This window comes from Chiloscyllium plagiosum, unplaced genomic scaffold, assembly GCF_037043375.1.
Source record: "Chiloscyllium plagiosum isolate Xiang-an unplaced genomic scaffold, Cpla_swu_hap1 HiC_scaffold_12, whole genome shotgun sequence".
Taxonomy (NCBI): domain Eukaryota; kingdom Metazoa; phylum Chordata; class Chondrichthyes; order Orectolobiformes; family Hemiscylliidae; genus Chiloscyllium; species Chiloscyllium plagiosum.
This window is the reverse complement of record NW_028270150.1, coordinates 98,191,082-98,209,866: the sequence shown is the minus strand read 5'-3', so window position 1 is coordinate 98,209,866 and position 18,785 is coordinate 98,191,082. Positions and strand designations below refer to the sequence as shown.

Sequence of the window (18,785 nt, the reverse complement as noted above, 5' to 3'; positions counted from 1 at the left end):
TAAAGGGATGGCTGGAAAATGGGAAGCCTTCAGAAATGAGACAATGAGAGTCCAGAGACAATATATTCCTGTTAGAGTTAAAGGAACGGCTGGTGGGTGTAGGGAATGCTGGATGACTAAAGAAATTGAGGGTTTGGTTAAGAAAAAGAAAGAAGTATATGTCAGGTATCGGCACGATAGCTCGAGTGAATCCTTACAAGAAGTAAAGGTAGTAGGAATATACTTAAGAGGGAAATCAGGAGGGCAAAAAGGAGATATGAAATAGATTTAGCAAATAGAGTTAAAGAAAATCCAAATGGTTTCTAGAAATACATTAAGGATGAGAGAGTAACTATGGGACAATAGGGATTTTCAAAGATCAGCAAGGCAGATTTTGTGTGGAGCATCAGGAGATGGGGGAGATACGAAATGAATACTTTGCATCAGTGTTTACTGTGGAAAATGACCTGGAAGATACAGAATGTATGAAAGTAGATGTTGACATCTTGAAAAATGTCCATATAACAGAGGAGGAAGTGCTGGATGTCTTGAAACACATAAAAGTGGATAAATGCCCAGGATCGAAACAGGTGTACTCTCGAATTCTGTGGGAAGTTCGGGAAATGATCGCTGGGATTCTTGCTGAGATATTTGTATCATCTGTAGTCACAGGTGACGTGCCAGAATACTGGAGGTTGGCTAAAGTGGTGCCACTGTTTAAGAAAGTTGGTTAGGACCAGCCAGGGAACTATAGATCAGTGAGCCTGAATTCAGTGGTAGGCAGGTTGTTGGAGGGAATCCTGAGGGTCAGGATGTACATGTATTTAGAAAGGCAAGGACTGTTTAGGGATGGTCAACATGAGTTTGTGTATTCGAAATCATGTCTCACTAACGTTTTTGAAGAATCAACAAAGAGGATTGATGAGGGCAGAGCTATGGATGTGATCTATCTGGACTTCAGTAAGGCGTTCGACAAGGTTCCCCACAGGAGACTGGTTAACAAGGCGAGCTCTCACAGAATACAGGGAGAAGTAGCCACTTGGTTATAGAACTGGCTGAAAGGTAGAAGACAGAGGGTGGTGGTGGAGGGTTGTTTTTCAGACTGGAGACCTGTGACCAGTGGAGTGCCACAAGAATCGGTCCTGGGTCTACTTTTTTTTTCATCATTTTTATAAATGATTTGGATGTGAGAGTAAGAGGTACAGTTAGTAAGTTTTCAGCTGACACCAAAATTGGAGGTGTAGTGGACAGTGAAGAGGGTAACCCCAGATTACAACAGGAACTTGATCAGATGGAGTCATGTGCTGAGAAGTGGCAGATGGAGTTTAATTCAGATAAATGCGAGGTACTGCATTTTGGGAAAGCAAATCTAAGCAGGACTTATACACTTTATGATAAGGTCCTAGGGAGTGTTGCTGAACAAAGAGACCTTGGAGTGCAGGTTCATAGCTCCTTGAAAGTAGAGTCTCAGGTAGATAGGATAGTGAAGGCTGCGTTTGGTATGCTTTCCTTTATTAGTCAGAGTATTGAGTACAGGAGTTGGGAGGTGATATTGTGACTGTACAGGACATTGGTTAGGCCACTGTTGGAATATTGTGTGCAATTCTGGTCTCCTTCCTATCGGAAAGATGTTGTGAAACTTGAAAGGGTTCAGAAAAGGTTTACAAGGATGTTGCCAGGGTTGAAGGATTTGAGCTTTTGGAGCTTTGAATAGGCTGTGGCTGTTTTCCCTGGAGCGTCAGAGGCTGAGGGGTGACCTGATAGAGTTCATAAAAGTATGAGGGGCATGGGTAGCGGAAATAGACCAACTCTTTTCCCAGGCGTGTGGGAGTGCAGAACTTGAGGGAATAACTTTACGGTGAGAGTGGAAACACATAAAAGAGACCAAAGGGACAAGTTTTTCACGCAGAGCGTGGTACTTGTATGGAATGAGCTACTAGAGGAAATGTTGGAGACTGGTACAATTGCAACATTTAAAAGACACCTGGAAGGGTATATGAATAGGAAGGGATTGGAGGGATATGGGCCAGATGCTGGTCAGGTGGGACTAGATTGGGTTGGGATATCTGCTCGGCATGGACGTGGTGAACAAAAGGGTCTGGTTCCCTGCTGTACATCTCTGTGACTCTATGACTCTATTTGCAAGCAGCAGTCAGAGTACAGCACCAGGCAGACAGGGAAGAGAAAGAGGGAGCTGCAGACCACACCAAGTGCCTGCAGGAGATGGACCAATTAAAAGAACAGCTCTCAATCCACAATGGAATAATATGTGCATTGGAGAGGTTAGAGAGGAGGGAGAGGAGCAAGGGATAGACTGAGATGAGCTCAGGCAAGAAGTGCAGCAGTATGCCATATGTGCGGAAGATTGCGGTCCACCCCCACCCTACCCAGAGGTGCCAACTCCTCCAGCACCTCCAGGGACAGTCCCTGCGGCGATGAATCTGATCAGTACTGAGAGATGGGTCGGGGGCACTGAAACCCCCAACAATCAAATACAGCACCCCGTTAACACCTCGACCAATGCTGTAAACCTTGGGAATTAATTATCTATCCTGGCAGACCACAGGGTCTATTGGTTTAGTTGAGTTTACTGACCATATACAGGAACGTAATTACAGAACCAATAGAGTTTAAACTGTGCAACATAACGTGCCAGCACCCTACTATCTTAGTGAACCACCCCCCCAGGCGCAGAACACATTCTCAGGTTGATTCCATGACTCGGTACTATCCTTTCTTAGACCCAGTGAATGTCTGCATGTGGTAACTATCTCTGGCTCGCACTGCCCCTTCCATCATTTCAACAGGAAATGATACTAATCAGATCAGCACAATAGGGGAGTTTGGATTCAATTCCCTAACAATGACCAAAGGTCCAGCTATGAGAGAGGTGATGGTGAAACACAAAGGGGTATTTACCCAGCATAAACATGACTGTGGGTGTACCCCAGAAGAGCTGATAATCGAGAGGCCAGACCCACAACCACAAAGACAATACGGTTTCCCCGGACAGGCAGAGGGGGCGGGAGCAAAGGTGATTGACAGTCTGTTACTGCAAGGAGTGCTGGGACCTGTAGCCTCTACTAATAATGCTCCAATTTGACCACTCAGGAAGCCAGGTGGTTCATGGTGTTTAACCATCGATGATTAGGTCCTTAATAAAGTCACCCCACTCCCCACACCAACAGTAACTACCAGCCCAGCCATTATAATGAAGCAAACCCTGCAAACAAGTACTTCACAGGACATGAAAGCAAGAATGGTTTCTACTTCATCACCTTCAATCAGTCCTGTCAGTACAAATTTGCGTTTCCCTTCCAGGAACAGCAATATGCCTGGACTTGTCTACCCCAAGGGTTCCAGAACTCACTCTCGATTTTTCACAGGCAGGTAGCCAAGGGACTGGAAAGGCTTTCCCGGCCCGACTGTCTAATCCAATATGTAGATGACCGACCTTTCTAGATGGAAACAAAGGAGGAGCACATTCAGCTCCTGGATGGATAACTCAATCTGATACACAAACTAGGATGGAAGATAAATCTGAAAAAGTCACAAATTCTGCAGGCCAGGGTTACACATTTGGGAATAGAGACCATTGAACAACTCCCACTCCCCAAGAGGTTAGTGTGCTCTGACCTTTCCTCAGGTAAGTGGGATACTGCAGGAACCACCTTGATGGGTTCACTACCAAAGCAGCTCCACTCTCTGAAAAAGAACGCTGTCTGGTGTTGGACATCTCAACAAACTGAAACAGTAACTGAATTAAAATGTGTACTCACAACAGCATCTGCCTTACTAGTACCACACCCTGACATAACATGCAGCCTAGAAAATGCAGCCACAGACAGGGCAATAGCTGCTGTTCTACTGCAGGAGCAGCACGGTAGGCCAGACACAGTGACCTACTCCTCCAGGCTCCTACATCTGTGTAACAAGGGTTTTCCATGTGTGAACGACACTCCCTCGCAGTCCTTTGGGCAATTCAGTACTTCGACGATATCATTAGTTTAAACCCACTGACTGAGCACACGCCAAATCAAAGCCAGCTCAGTGAGCCAGATTCAAGTCGCACGATGGACTCCACTGCTTTAATGCCGGGACATCAAAGTCAGATATACCAAGGTGCTCACCTTCCTAACAGATAACCGAAATAATGGGGGAGACCCACATGCCTGCCAAATCATAGCCACTAAACACCCCCACATGTCCTTTTATACCTAAACAACAGGAAAAATGATTAGGGATGAAACAAAAAGATAACCAGGCAGACACAGCTGTCAGAATTGCTGGAGGTGGATCCTCCACAGTAGAAGACGGAAGTCGGATCACCGGCTGTGGGGTATAAATGACCAACACTCAAGGACAGCAGCCACTATTGGGACTAGCTTTAAAATGAGGCAGCCATTGAAGTGCCCAGGCTGTGGAAATAGTAGCTGGAGCCGATGTGGTCAGCCACCCTGATCTGTTCCCTTCACCCACAGAGATATACCCTGATAGCATTGTCTGTGTGCAACATCCTCACTGAATTCTCACCATTATGGGAAGCTCGAGGGTTTAGTTCTGCTGCTGGGAAACCCCTCCCTTCAGTCCCCTTATCAAAATACATACTGCAGGCCGTCAGTGGAAGGAAACACAGCATAATTAAAGTTAGTAGCCACCACAAAACATCTCCAGAAGGTAACCGCAGAGCAGATGTGTGAGCGAGGAGAGGTGCTGATGTCAGAGAATTCTGGCGTCCCCCCCATGGGTGAGCAGGCCAATGCAGTGTCTGTCAGCCAGACAAACATAGACAGGCCCAGTACCACGATGATTCCTTCAAACACATTGTGGGAGGGGTTTACTCAGAGGCTTATGTCAAATGGAGAGATTCCCTGCAGCTATGGGACGGATTCGTTTTAAAAGCAGGAGTCTATATCGCTCCGACTCAGGACAGGCCAGTACCGAACGATTGATGGAACTGCGTTGATGGTCTGAGTTACACAGGACTGCAGCACCATAGATAGGGAACTGTCTGGTGTAAGCCCAAAATAATCCGGATAGTTATGCTCGAAAGGGAGGACTGAGGCCTACCTGTCCCATGGCAGGGTGTTCTGGATAAGGCCAGACCCCCTCCAAACATTCCAGTTAGCCCTGACTCTAACTTTACTCGTTGTTTTAAGCAGGTGTAGAGCGGATATTCCAGGAGGGATGCAGCTGGCACAACCACTCAGTTTTAGACAAAACCGAATTGGTTTGTGAGATTAGCAAATGAAACAGAAACAAAAGAAAACAGAATATGGAATAACAAATATTTTAAAAGCCAATCGACTCTATCGCAACTTAATGATGCTGTTCCAAATATTTGCAACATTCCCATAAACAGCCCCTTTGTAAAGTAGATGAACTCAAACCCAGGTTCTTCCAGGAGAGATGTCAGAGAGAGAGAGGAGGATCACCATGGAGCTGCTTCTTTGACCAGCAGCCTCAAAAAAACTGACCAGCAGCTGCAGAACAGCCAGACAGCTCACACCAAACCAAACCAGAGGGAAGCTGAGCTGGGAGAACTGGCCACTCCCCTTTCATTGCACACACAGCTATTTTTTAAACTTGAAAACTTCTTCAAATAGATAAACACAGACAATTCAGAACCTCTGCCTTTACAACCCCTCTGAATAAAACCAAGGACCACGGAACCTTGTTAAAGGAACAACATCATCACAAGGGCCTTGGGCAAGTCTACACATTGACTTTGTAGGTCCCCTACCACCATGTAGGAATGGGTTTACCTACATTCTGGTCATCATACACACTTGCACAAAATGGTTCGTGGTTTTGCCGTTCCGACAGGTACAGCCAAAACAACCGCACAAATCCTAACACAACAGGTGTTTCCAAGATGGGGTCCACCCTGCAGTATTGAGTCAGATCAGGATCCCATTTCACCAGCCGGGTCATGCAGACTGGGATGGCTATGCTTGGTATCAAGAAGAAGGTCCACATTGCATATCACCCCCAATCCAGTGGGATCGTGGCAAGGATGAATCACACCTGAAATGGGATGATCAGGTAGATGGTGCGGCAGAATAATAAAACCTGGGACACAGTACTTCCATTTGTCCTCATGATGGTGCACAACGCCATCTCCCAATCTACAGGGTATACCCCCCAATATTCTGCTGACAGGCTGACCCATGAAAGGAGTCGACTACCTGTTCAGTCTCCAACCTCAGTGAATCCGTCCTCACTGCCCTCACCCACGAGAAAGCAATGCAGCATCTCACCGAGAGTAACGCGGTCACTCAGCTGGCAGCAGCTGGCACGTTCCAGACCAAAAGGAAAGTAAGGCAGGCCTCCGTCCACAGCAACATTAACCCTGTCAGATATCCTGTAGGACAGCAGCTGATCCGACAGATATACAATCCTAGCTCCTGTCTTTCCCCAAAATACTCAGGTCCACACACTGTGGTGGAGAAGGTAAACCCCTCAGTGCACAGGGTTCCAGTAGCCACAGGGAAAACCGGCTGGTCCCATATCAACCAGTTAAGAGCCTATGGCACAAAACACAGCCACTCTCACCACCTTAATATATATCTATGGTGGATGTCACTGCCTTGAAACGAACAGAAAAGACCAAGGACACCTCCTGACACATCCTCACAGAGAGATCACACCCCTCCCCCGACAAAATCCAAATCTTTCCATCACCAACTATAACTTCAACGTCCAAGGGACCCCTGGACAATTTGATTGATTCAATACAAGGCTCCCAAACAAATTGGAGATGAAAATGTGTTGCTGGAAAAGCACAGCAGGTCAGACAGAATCCAAGGAACAGGAGAATCGATGTTTCGGGCATGAGCCCTTCTTCAGGAATGAGGAAAGTGTGTCCAGCAGGCTAAGATAAAAGGTAGGGAGGAGGGACTTAGGGGAGGGGCGTTGGAAATGTGATAGGTGGAAGGAGGTCAAGGTGAGGGTGATAGGCCGGACTGGGTGTGTGGGCGGAGAGGTCAGGAAGAATATTGCAGGTTAGGAAGGCGGTGCTGAGTTCGAGGGATTTGACTGAGACAAGGTGGGGGGAGGGGAAATGAGGAAACTGGAGAAATCTGAGTTCATCCCTTGTGGTGGAAGGTTTCCCAGGCAGAAGATGAGGCGCTCTTCCTCCAACCGTCGTGTTGCCATGGTCTGGCGATGGAGGAGTCCAAGGACCTGCATGTCCTTGGTGGAGTGGGAGGGGGAGTTAAAGTGTTGAGCCACGAGGTGGTTGGGTTGGTTGGTCCGGGTGTCCCAGAGGTGTTCGCTGAAACGTTCCGCAAGTAGGCGGCCTGTCTCCCCAATATAGAGGAGGCCTCATCGGGTGCAGCGGATGCAATAAATGATGTGTGTGGAGGTGCAGGTGAATTTGTGGCGGATATGGAAGGATCCCTTGGGGCCTTGGAGGGAAGTAAGGGGGGAGGTGTGGGCGCAAGTTTTACATTTCTTGCGGTTGCAGGGGAAGGTGCCGGGAGTGGAGGTTGGGTTGGTGGGGGGTGTGGACCTGACGAGGGAGTCACGGAGGGAGTGGTCTTTTCGGAACGCTGATAGGGGAGGGGAGGGAAATATATCCCTGGTGGTGGGGTCCGTTTGGAGGTGACGGAAATGACAAAGGATGATACGATGTATATGGAGGTTGGTGGGGTGGTAGATGAGAGCCAGTGGGGTTCTGTCCTGATGGCGATTGGAGGGGCGGGGCTCAAGGGCGGAGGAGTGGGAAGTGGAGGAGATGCGGTGGAGTTCATCGTCAACCACGTCTGAGGGGAAATTGCGGTCTTTGAAGAAGGAGGCTATCTGGGTTGTACAGTATTGGAACTGGTCCTCCTGGGAGCAGATGCGGTGGAGACGAAGGAATTGGGAATATGGGATGGCGTTTTTACAGGGGGCAGGGTGGGAGGAGGTGTAGTCTCGGTAGCTGTGGGAGTCGGTCGGTTTATAGTAAATGTCCGTGTTGATTCAATCGCCCGAGTTAGAAATGGAAAGGTCTAGGAAGGGGAGGGAGGTGTCTGAGACGGTCCAGGTGAATTTGAGGTCGGGGTGGAAGGTGTTGGTAAAGTGAATGAACTGTTTAATCTCCTCGTGGGAGCACGAGGCAGCGCCAATACAGTCAGCGATGTAGCGGAGGAAAAGGTGGGGGGTGGTGCCAGTGTAGCTGCGGAAGATGGACTGTTCCACATATCCTACAAAGAGGCAGGCATAGCTGGGGCCCATGTGGGTGCCCATGGCTACTCCTTTGGTTTGGAGGAAGTGGGAGGATTGGAAAGAGAAGTTGTTCAGGGTGAGGACCAGTTCAGTCAGTCGAAGGAGGGTGTTAGTGGAAGGGCACTGGTTGGGTCGGCGGGAAATGAAGAAGCGGAGGGCTTTGAGTCCTTCGTGATGGGGGATGGAGGTGTACAGGGACTGGATGTCCATGGTGAAGATAAGGCATGGGGGACAGGGGAAGTGAAAATCATGGAGGAGGTGGAGGGCGTGGGTGGTGTCCCGAATGTAGGTGGGGAGTTCTTGGACTAAGGGGGACAGGATCGTGGCGAGGTATGCAGAAATGGGTTCGGTGGGGCAGGAGCAGGCTGAGACAATGGGTCGGCCAGGGCAGTCAGGTTTGTGGATTTTGGGCAGGAGGTAGAAACGGGCGGTGCGGGGTTGTGGGACTATGAGGTTGGAGGCGGTGGATGGGAGGTCCCCTGAGGTGATGAGGTTATGGATGGTCTGGGAGATGATGGTTTGGTGGTGGGAGGTGGGGTCATGGTCAAGGGGGCAGTAGGAGGAGGTGTCCGCGAGCTGGCATTTAGTCTCAGCGGTGTAAAGGTCGGTGCGCCAAACTACTACCGCGCCTCCCTTGTCTGCCAGTTTGGTAGTGAGTTTGGGGTTGGAACGGAGGGAGTGGAGGGCTGCACATTCCGAGGGTGAGAGGTTGGAGTGGGTGAGAGGGGTGGAGAGGTTTGCCGGTTTGATAGTGTGGTTGGGGTTGGTGCCGGTTTGATAGTGAGGTTGGTTTTGTTGGAGGTGAGGTTTGTCTGTTGGACACACTTTCCTCATTCCTGAAGAAGGGCTCATGCCCAAAACGTTGATTCTCTAGTTCCTTGGATGCTGCCTGACCTGCTGTGCTTTTCCAGCAACACAGTTTCAGCTCTGATCTCCAGCATCTGCAGTCCTCACTTTCTTCCCAAACAAATTGGAGTGATTCACTCGTAACCAGGAACGCAGACATGTTAAATACCTCCACATGGTCTAAACATGACACGACTCCCTAATAACCCCCAACAAAAGGGAAACCGAACATCCCCATCTCACTCTACATCAGACCCCTAACAACATACCTGCACTGTGGACACGTGACAATACAAAAGGGCTAGTACAGACTACGGAAATACAGATTGACCCAGACAGCCAAATGGTACTTCCAGGTGTCACCACAGGAGGGAATGATGGGACACGGACACAGGAACCAGGAGGATGCAGCATTGCCAAGCCACAGAGACCGAGGATACACAACACACTGATGAGTCTCTGTTGGGCAGCTATTTTGCAAATGCACTCATTACTAATCATACAATGAAACTGTTCCTGACAGCCACCCAAGGCAAGGGGCAACTCTTCCCAATGTTAAAACCTCAGGCATCTCACATGTCTTCCAGTTCGAGTTCCTGTAATCACTGATGGGATTAGCCATGTTACAATCCTTCAGTTTTCCGCTCATTTTCATGCATATTTATAAAATTGGTCATAATGGCAGCCTTGATTCAGTCTTTGTGACCACCCTCTCGTCAGGTCATTTAAAACCACGGTAACCGTTACCACTAGAAACTGAGGTTGGAGCCTACCAGGCCTCTCAACCCAACTTCACATTCCACGGTGGGGGGGGACTCACATTCCGATTTTGTTTTTTATTATTTGTGTTTTTAAAAAGAAAAGTGGGGTAGGGTTAGGGCATATGTATTACATTTGTTCAAAACGATTCCGATATTAGACAAGGACAACGAGAGAAACAACCTTGATCTCTCTCCAGGACAATGATGACCGTGCGAAACGCAATCAAGGTCCGCCTCATTGGGATGGTCATCGTCATCGTCAGAAACAACACAAAATAACCACCAAACAGACCAGGAGATATGTTTGTTTGCTTCGTAAATATTAGTTATCCTGTTGTTTGTATGAAATATTCTCCGGCTTTCTGATGTTTGTTTGATATACATTACGAATATGTTTTTCTCATTATGATTTTAGTTTTGTATTTGCTTATTTCTGTAATGTCTTACTTATTTTATTTAACTATGTTTGCTTGATCAGACATTAAGGATGAGTTTTTTTTATGTTCCATTTAGATATATAAAATATATATATCTATTGTATAAAATATTCCCTAGTATTGTAAACATTTTATTTCCATTATGTATTTATTTATATTAATTTACTACATTATCTGTAAGAGCTTAACGCTTAGGTGTATGTTGTACATTGTTTAAGCCTGCATGACCGTGTGCTCACTGCACAGAGATTGGTCTTCCATTATGTGATCCAACACACTTCACATTCAGGATCAAGAGGAGGGCTGTGGACAGACAGGCCACTCAACATGCCGAATTTATGACCGATTCACAAAACATTGTACAATAACTGAGGCATGCTGGGAACCTGAAGCAACCCTTGCCCAAAGCGACTGCGCTAATAAACATGCTGCCGAAACCAGACAGGCTGCAGCTACCAACAGAGAGTCTACAATTGACCTGGGAGCTGCAGACTACACAGTACACACCCGAATTTGGGTTTGAATAGAGTTGACCGGAATGCCTTCCTCAGGGCGAGCGGAAATATCAGGGTGTGTACCAGACACGGGGGCGCCTCACTCCCTTTTTTTGGAAGGCGTTACATGAGCCCAACATCTCCAGGAATGGATGCCTAAGGACCACACTACCATTGAGATGCCAATGCCTGGCTTGGTCCGATCGATCATGGTGCTCGAGCCCTAATCAATCTATTGGAGGGTATTGAAGACCCTCCCAAAAGGGCATGAACAACTCCAGAGTGTACAAACCACTGCAATACCACTCAAGGCAGCGGTAACTTGAGACCAACCACTGAGAAGAGAAGACTCACCTGAGAGCAGCAAGATATAAGACCAGGTAATCATCGCCACGTGGATCAAGGTGAAGATCTCGTGTGGTGGAGTATGATCATCCAGAGTTACGGTAAAGCACAAAACACAGTTATAGGGTCAATTGTTAGTTGATACTGTATTATGTTATTTTAATATTAATTCTGTTAAAAATATAAATACTCCCATTTATTATTATTAAGAGTTGGATTGCAGTTGCTTTGCTAAGGAAAAACAGTTGAACACACTGTCAGCACTATGCGACCCTCCATTTCTTTGGAACCACTTCAATATCTCCAGAGAATCGAAAGATTATGGTCAATGCCTCTATCTCTCCTCTCAGTAACTCATGTACATGCAGTGCAAGATGGGGACAAGTCCTTTGTCATTGGAGGAATAGTGTACAGGATTGAAGAGGGTTAACTGAACCTGTTTGTTCAATGACTGCAATTAATGACAAACTCCATCGTCCATAATTGTGTCCCAGGAGGGTTTCCCTCTTCCATTAATTACAAATTACTTACAATGTACAAAGCTATAGTATCAGTGACAGCATCACTTCCAGCATCACCCCCAGCACTAACAGGAACTGGCAGCTCCAGAGATTGGTGGCTTGGGAGAAGAGAGACTTGAATCTGAGAACAATAGATTGGAGTTTTACAACCATGGGTTGGAATCTGAACACAGAAGATCGGAATTTTACAACAATGGGCAGGAGTTTCTCAGCAACAATTGATTATATTTCTGCAAATTACCACTCGATGTCATTAACTACCCAGATCTACTATATACTCCTGGTTATTCAACACATTTACTATCCCACCCTTGTTATTGTTGGTGTTCCTAGTAAGTCTCTAGCCCTGCTATTAACTCTCAAAACTATATTTAACTGCATTGCTTTTCCTGCCAGTTACTCTGTCCTTAATGCTGCTGTTGCTGTTGTTCCAGCGAAGTCTCTATGTCTCTATAACTATTAGATCTGTAAATCACATTTCACTGTATTAATGTTCTTGTCATTTCAAATTGGAAAGACATTGGAAAGTCATTGTCTTTGGTTCCGACTTTACACTTTAATCTCTATCCATTGACTCCAACCCCATTCTTGGCCAAGTCATGAGGATGAGTGAGATTGTTCAGAATCTGACAGATCCATTTGACAACGAGCTGGTTCAATCTCATGTTCGTTCCTGGCACTAATTCAGGTGGCACCTGTTCCCAAAATGTGTCTCATCACGGAGACCTTTTCAGGCAAATCATCTTCCAGGTCCCCATCCTGACTGACATTACTTACACACCCCCATCCTCTCTACATCAGGAGTATAAAAGCACACTCTTGCAAAACTGGCTGCCAACAAAAATGGAGTTTATTTGAAAACCGAAGATTTTTGAAATGTGTCTTGCTTTGTTTCTGAGAAGTGTTGTTCAATTATGATTAACTTGCCTGGACAATGTCAGGTCATGGAATTATTATTAGTTTCACTATTTGCATGTCAATCTACTCCCTTGACCCTTCTTGCCCCACAATGTGTTCACACTGAGCAGTGACAAAATCCAAAACCAGGCAAGGACTCTGTGCCATGATTGTTGGTTTTGAAAGAGTGTCCCTGTATTTGCACTGGCGAAGGTCTATTCCAACACAAACACATGCAATGATCTGCTCAATCTCATCTGCAATACACCTTCCTCCACACCACCCGCATGAACTTAACCACATCAAGCAGTCAGCATAGTAAATGGTAGTGCCCTGAGTAGACTTCCTGAATAGAGACACCGAGGGGTGCAGGTACATAGTCCCATGAGAATGGCATTACAGGTCGACAGGGTGGTGAAGAAGGCGTTTCCACACCTGCTCAAAACTAAAGGGCATGGGTTTAAGGTGAGAAGGGAAAGATTTAAGTGGGACCTGAGGGAAATGTTTTTCACGGAGAGACTAGATTGTGTACAGAATGAGCTGCCAGAAGAAGTGGTAGAGTGAGGTTCAATTATAACTTTTTTTGGAACACTTTTGGACAGGTATATTGATAGGGGAAAACTCCAAAAGGATTGGAAAGACTTGGAGGGATATGGGTCAAATACAGGCAAATGGGACTACTTCAGTTTGAGAAACCTGTTTGACATGGATCGGTTAGACCAAAGGATCTGTTTCTGTGCTGCATATCTGTATGACTCTATGGCTCCAAGTACAGATATAAAATTATCACTTTGCCACAATTCACAACGGCTCACTGTTTCTCATCTGAAGTTGTTGACCTCAGTGTCAATTGCAAACTTTACTCCATTTCTTGGGAAGCATCTTTGATGATGATTTTGTATTTTCCTATTTACATGTACATCTTTGCTCCTTTACATGTCCTGTTACAATTTTATTTTGCTTTTGTTGTCATCCCTTCTCCCATCTAATGTCTCCTGTCTCTTGGGTTGCCACTGGTTTGAATCCTGTTTCAGTACATTTCCAGTTCTGACAAAGGGTTAGCAGCCTGAAATGTTAACTCTGTTTCCCCACAGGCACTGCCAGAGCTGCTGAGAATTTCCCGCATCCCCTGTTTTTTTTTTCTATCATCATACCTTTTCCTTCTTGCACTGACTGTAAAGATTTTAATCTGATTAAAACTGATATAATTTCTGACCTTTGATATCATGTCATTGTAAGCCTTCGGTCAATTGAGTGAATCGAAAGGGATGCTCAGTTGGATTAGCTCCACAACCCCATGAGTATAATGGACGTTTACAAATATCTCAAAGGCTTGACAACATTTCCCAAAGTAAAGACAAAGTGGTGATACTGAGTAAAGGGCAGTGGTCAGTTGTCACATTCACAATGGAACACCCGTCCTCAGGTTGCAATCCTCAATCTTGTCCCTTAACTGCAGCCTATCGCTGCCTTTCCCTCAGGATATATGTATAGTGTCTTACAAACCATTACTTTATAGACTGTTTGCTACTTGGTTCTGTGTTATATTGAGTAAAGCTCTGTATCTACTCAATCAGTTGATTAATTTGTTACCTAACTGTCCTTTCCGTGGTAGTGCTCTGGTTTTGAAATCTGATTTTCCTTGCTGTTTATTTATTAAAATGACCAATTAGTGAGACTACGATGCACTTGTTCCTCTTTATGACTATTTCGGCTGTTCCAGTCTACAGGTGTCAATGGTTTATATGTAAATCCACATTTTATAAACTTTGAAATAAAGCATCTTTACATCTGCTGAATTAATCTTTTCCATCATCTTACCCTATCACATGACTTCCACAAATTTATAGCTAATATTCAGTTGAGATTAGAGTGTTGCTGGAAAAGCACATATTCAGATGAGCCTATCCATCTCACTTCTCTGGCTATATTACATATGGAATACAATTATATACTGATAAATATGATCACCATGTTCTGACAGTGCTATAATAAAATAAATCCTACACTGATGTACAGTGAACTATGACCAGTTTCAGATGTTTTGCCATCTATGACTCTTTCAAAACCTCTCCATTTACCACAGAACTGAGAAAACATTCGCAGAGTCGTGTTGACGTCACTCTAAACAGTTCCTGTGACTTCAGGGAAATGGCCCATTCTGCCAATATTAATGAAATGAATGAACTAAACCAAAATACTGCTGGTGCTGGAAAAAATCTGAATTAAGAACAGAAAAGGCTGGGAGTGCTGATGGGACAGCATCGACCTGAAATGTTAACTTATCGCTCCGCAAGTTTAGCCTGGTCCAACAAAATAATAGAATATTGCTGCAAGTTTGGATCACTATGTATCCTGTCAAAGAGAATAAGGTGAACTGATGGTTTCCATTTCTGACAAGTACAAAATATTCAGGTCCCATTCTTAATAAGTAAATAACTTGATAGTTGATGGAGAAGCAACATTGGTCAAGTTATACTGAGTCAATGAAGAGGTACTTGAACGATTGTGGGTGGCACGGTGGCACAGTGGTTAGCACTGCTGCCTCATAGCGCCAGAGACCCGGGTTCAATTCCTGCCTCAGGCGACTGTCTGTGTGGAGTTTGCACACTCTCCCCGTGTCTGCTTGGGTTTCCTCCGGGTGCTCCGGTTTCCTCCCACAATCCAAAAATGTGCAGGTTAGGTGAATTGGCCATGCTAAATTGGCCCATAGTGTTAGGTGAAGGGGTAAATTTAGGAGTATGGATCTGGGTGGTATACGCTTCGGTGGGTCGGTGTGGACTTGTTGGGCCGAAGGGCCTGTTTCCACACTGTAACTATCTAATCTAATCTAAATAAGATTATTGAAATAGAGTCAATGTGCAGGGTGATAGGGAAAAGACAAGTGTTTGCCATGAAGTCAAAACATACAGACAGCCCACGCAGATATGATGGGCTGAATGGCTTCCTTCTGTTAACTGGGTGATTATTAAACCTAATTTTCCTTTTCCTTTCCTGTGTGCATATTCCACATGCTGGATTGTGCTTCAATAGAGATTCTCCAGTGCTCACCAGAAGTTAACACAAGAAACAGCTAAGGCTCTGTTTAAATTAATGGGTCCTGAAAATATCTTGATATTAGTACATGGCTCCTGAGCAGAACTGTTCAAATAGACTTACAATACCTGCAACCACCTGGTAACATGTGAATTTAAGCTGTAAATCTCAAAGAGCAAAACAAAGAAAATCCAAATAATTACCATCCCATCAGGCTGATCGCAATGAACAGCAACATGGGGAAAGGTGTCATCAAGAGAGCTACCGAGCTGCACTCACTCAGCAATAACTTGTTCACTCGTGTTCAGTTCTGCAGAGTTGCTCAGCACCAAACAAAGACAATGGAGCTGAACCCCTGAGGTGAGGTGAGAGAGACTACACTTGACATCAAAGCAGCAATTGACCAAGTCTGACCTGAAGGAAACCTAAAATAATGAGAAATGTGATGAAAGTCTCATTGTTTGGAGTCATTCCTGGCATATTGGAGGATGGGTGTGGTTGTTGGAAGTCAGTCACCTCAGCTCCAGGACATCTCTGCAGGGGTTCCTCAGGGAAGTATCCAAGGCCCAGTTATCTTCAGCTGCTTCATCATTGACAATCCCTCCATCATAAGGTCAGAATTCAGGATATTTTTTGGTTGTTCACAAAGTTTAGTCCCATTCCTGACTTGTCAGACACGATGCCCACATATAGCAACACTTGGGCAGTATTCAGGCCTGGGCTGACATGTAGTGCATAAGTGTCAGGTATCTCTGAAAAGAGAGAATGTAACAACTTCTCTTTATATTGATTGGCATTGCCATCACGGAATTCCCCACTACCAACACCCTGGTAGGGAGGAGGGGGTTATCATTGCCACAAACTGGGCCGCCCCCAGTTATAATGATACCAGTGTTCCATGACCGTGGAAGACACTGCCAAGTCTGTGATATCTCACCTCCTGACTCTCAAAGTCTGTCCATTATTTACATGGGTAAGGTAGGAATGTGATGGAATACTCCCCACTTGTATGGGTTAGGTCTGCTCCAACAACACTCAAGAAAATTATTACCATCCAGGATAAACATCCTTAATTGGCACCACATCTGCAAACATTTGGGTGGCACGGTGGCACAGTGGTTAGCACTGCTGCCTCACAGCGCCAGAGACCCGGGTTCAATTCCCACCTCAGGCGACCCTCTGTGTGGAGTTTGCACATTCTCCCCATGTCTGTGTGGGTTTCCTCAGGATGCTCCGGTTTCCTCCCACAATCCAAAAATGTGCAGGTTAGGTGAATTGGCCATGCTAAATTGGCCCGTAGTGTTAGGTGAAAGGGTAAATGTAGGGGAATGGGTCTGGGTGGGTTGCGCTTCACCGGGTCAGTGTGGACTTGTTGGGCCGAAGGGCCTTTTTCCACACTGTAAGTAATCTAATCTAATCATTAGCAGCTTCCACTATCAATGCACCTCAGCAGCAATGTGTAGCATGTGGAAGGTGTACTGCAGCAACTTTGCAAGAGCCTTCTCACAGCATCTTCCAAATCTGAGACCTCTACCCGCTGAAACTATCTCTGAGTAGATATCAGAGAGAATAACATAGCCTATCATACCTCCACATCAATCCACCATCATTGGACCATAATCAGGAGCATGTTATGTACACTGATGGTCACTCGATACTAAAGAAGGGGAACTTGGGCTGATCATTCCACATTAATTTTGAATAACTCTGCAAAGATGAAGACAGGAACCTGGACATTTCCTCCATCCTAATACAGGGTCACTGATCTCTGTTCCACTTCAGAAACTGAAAAATTGGTCTTTGTGATGTCTCCTACATTCCCTTGTTTTCACCTCAATAATCTGTCATCCCAGTGTCAATATTCACATTGTCTCTTATGAGCTGCCATTCCTCATTTTCTGTGTAATTTCAAAAAAGGAATTTCTACTTAATGGCTGATTTTATTGAATGTTTGGATCCATATAATTCCACGAGCATGGGCATAAATGGCTTAATACATTTTCAGAGAGCAAGGCACAATTAGAAATTACATGATGTACTCTGTGCAATTAGTAACTTTTCTAGAAGCTTGATTAATTTTGCTGTTTGTTTTCCTTCCTCACAGTAAATATCATGACAATTACAATCCTGTCCAAAGGAAAGTGTTGTCTCTCAAAATGTATGACTCGATACCTCGTGGCGATGTCAACAGCAGATTTACTGGTTATTATCCTCGATCTGCTATTGAGGCACATTCCAACTGTTTTTAAGAGAGAGTTTCATTTCCTACAGTCCATCCCCATCTGTAATATCCACGCTGTCTTCCTTTATGCAGCCACCGACTGTTCTGTCTGGTTTACCGTCACTTTTACCTTTGATCGATATGTGGCCATTTGCTGCTCAAATCTGCAAATTAAATTTTGTACTGAGAAGACAGCAGCTGTGGTTCTGGGAACAGTGACTGTGCTGAGTGGTTTGAAGAACATTTTCTGGTACTTTATGTTCACATCTCAGTATTCGCTGAGAAATCTCCCCTGGTTTTGTTCAGTACCAACTGATATTCTGTCCTCTCCATTTTGGGGAACAATCGAGTGCCTTCATTATATCCTGAACCCAGTAGTTCCATTTGTTTTGATTCTGCTGCTCAATGCTTTAAGTGTCAGGTACATTTTAGTGGCCAGCAGAGCCCGCAGGAGACTTCGGGCTCACAGCAGTGGGGAGAATCCCAGTGACCCAGAAATGGGGACACTGAGGAAGTCCATCATTTTATTGTTTGTTATCTCAGGGAATTTCATCCTGTTCTGGTCAGTGTTTATGCTATACTCTCTATGGAGACGAACGTATCAGATGGGGAACAGGGACCTATATTTCCATTATTTTGTACGAGATATTGGATTCATTCTCCAGCTCCTAAGTTGCTGCACAAATACTTGTATATATGTCGTGACCCAGACTAAGTTCAGGAAACAGCTGAAGAACATGGTAAAATACCCTTTTACTCGAATAGTGAAATTCATTAAATGATGAGACAGATTGAAGGATTCAGGGATTAGAAATGTGTTCTGTCTCAGAATCCATGCAATCCACTCTCTGTGGGGTCAGTGATACAGACACAGTGAAGGGAGTCTGCTCTCTTAAATCTTTGTGGTAAGACTGAGTATGCTTAGTTGGCAGTCCTGGTGATCTACTGCAGACGCAGAGTAAATGGCCTGTTCTCCCACAGTCAATGATATAGACACAATGAGGTCAGTCAGCTCTATCCAAGTTACGTGACACAGA

The 18,785-nt window shown here is 45.3% G+C and overlaps 1 protein-coding gene across 1 annotated transcript in view; it reads left to right on the top strand.

Moving 5' to 3' along the window:
* LOC148148635 (putative G protein-coupled receptor 139) overlaps positions 1-18,530 on the top strand; it is a 50,083-nt gene extending 31,553 nt beyond the window's left edge. The window contains exons 3-4 of the mRNA XM_087992353.1: positions 11,616-11,926; positions 17,632-18,530. Of these exons, the coding sequence (XP_087848479.1) occupies positions 11,616-11,926; positions 17,632-18,530 (1,210 nt within the window). The remainder of the gene's footprint in view (positions 1-11,615; positions 11,927-17,631) is intronic.
* The last annotated feature ends 255 nt before the right edge of the window (positions 18,531-18,785 follow it).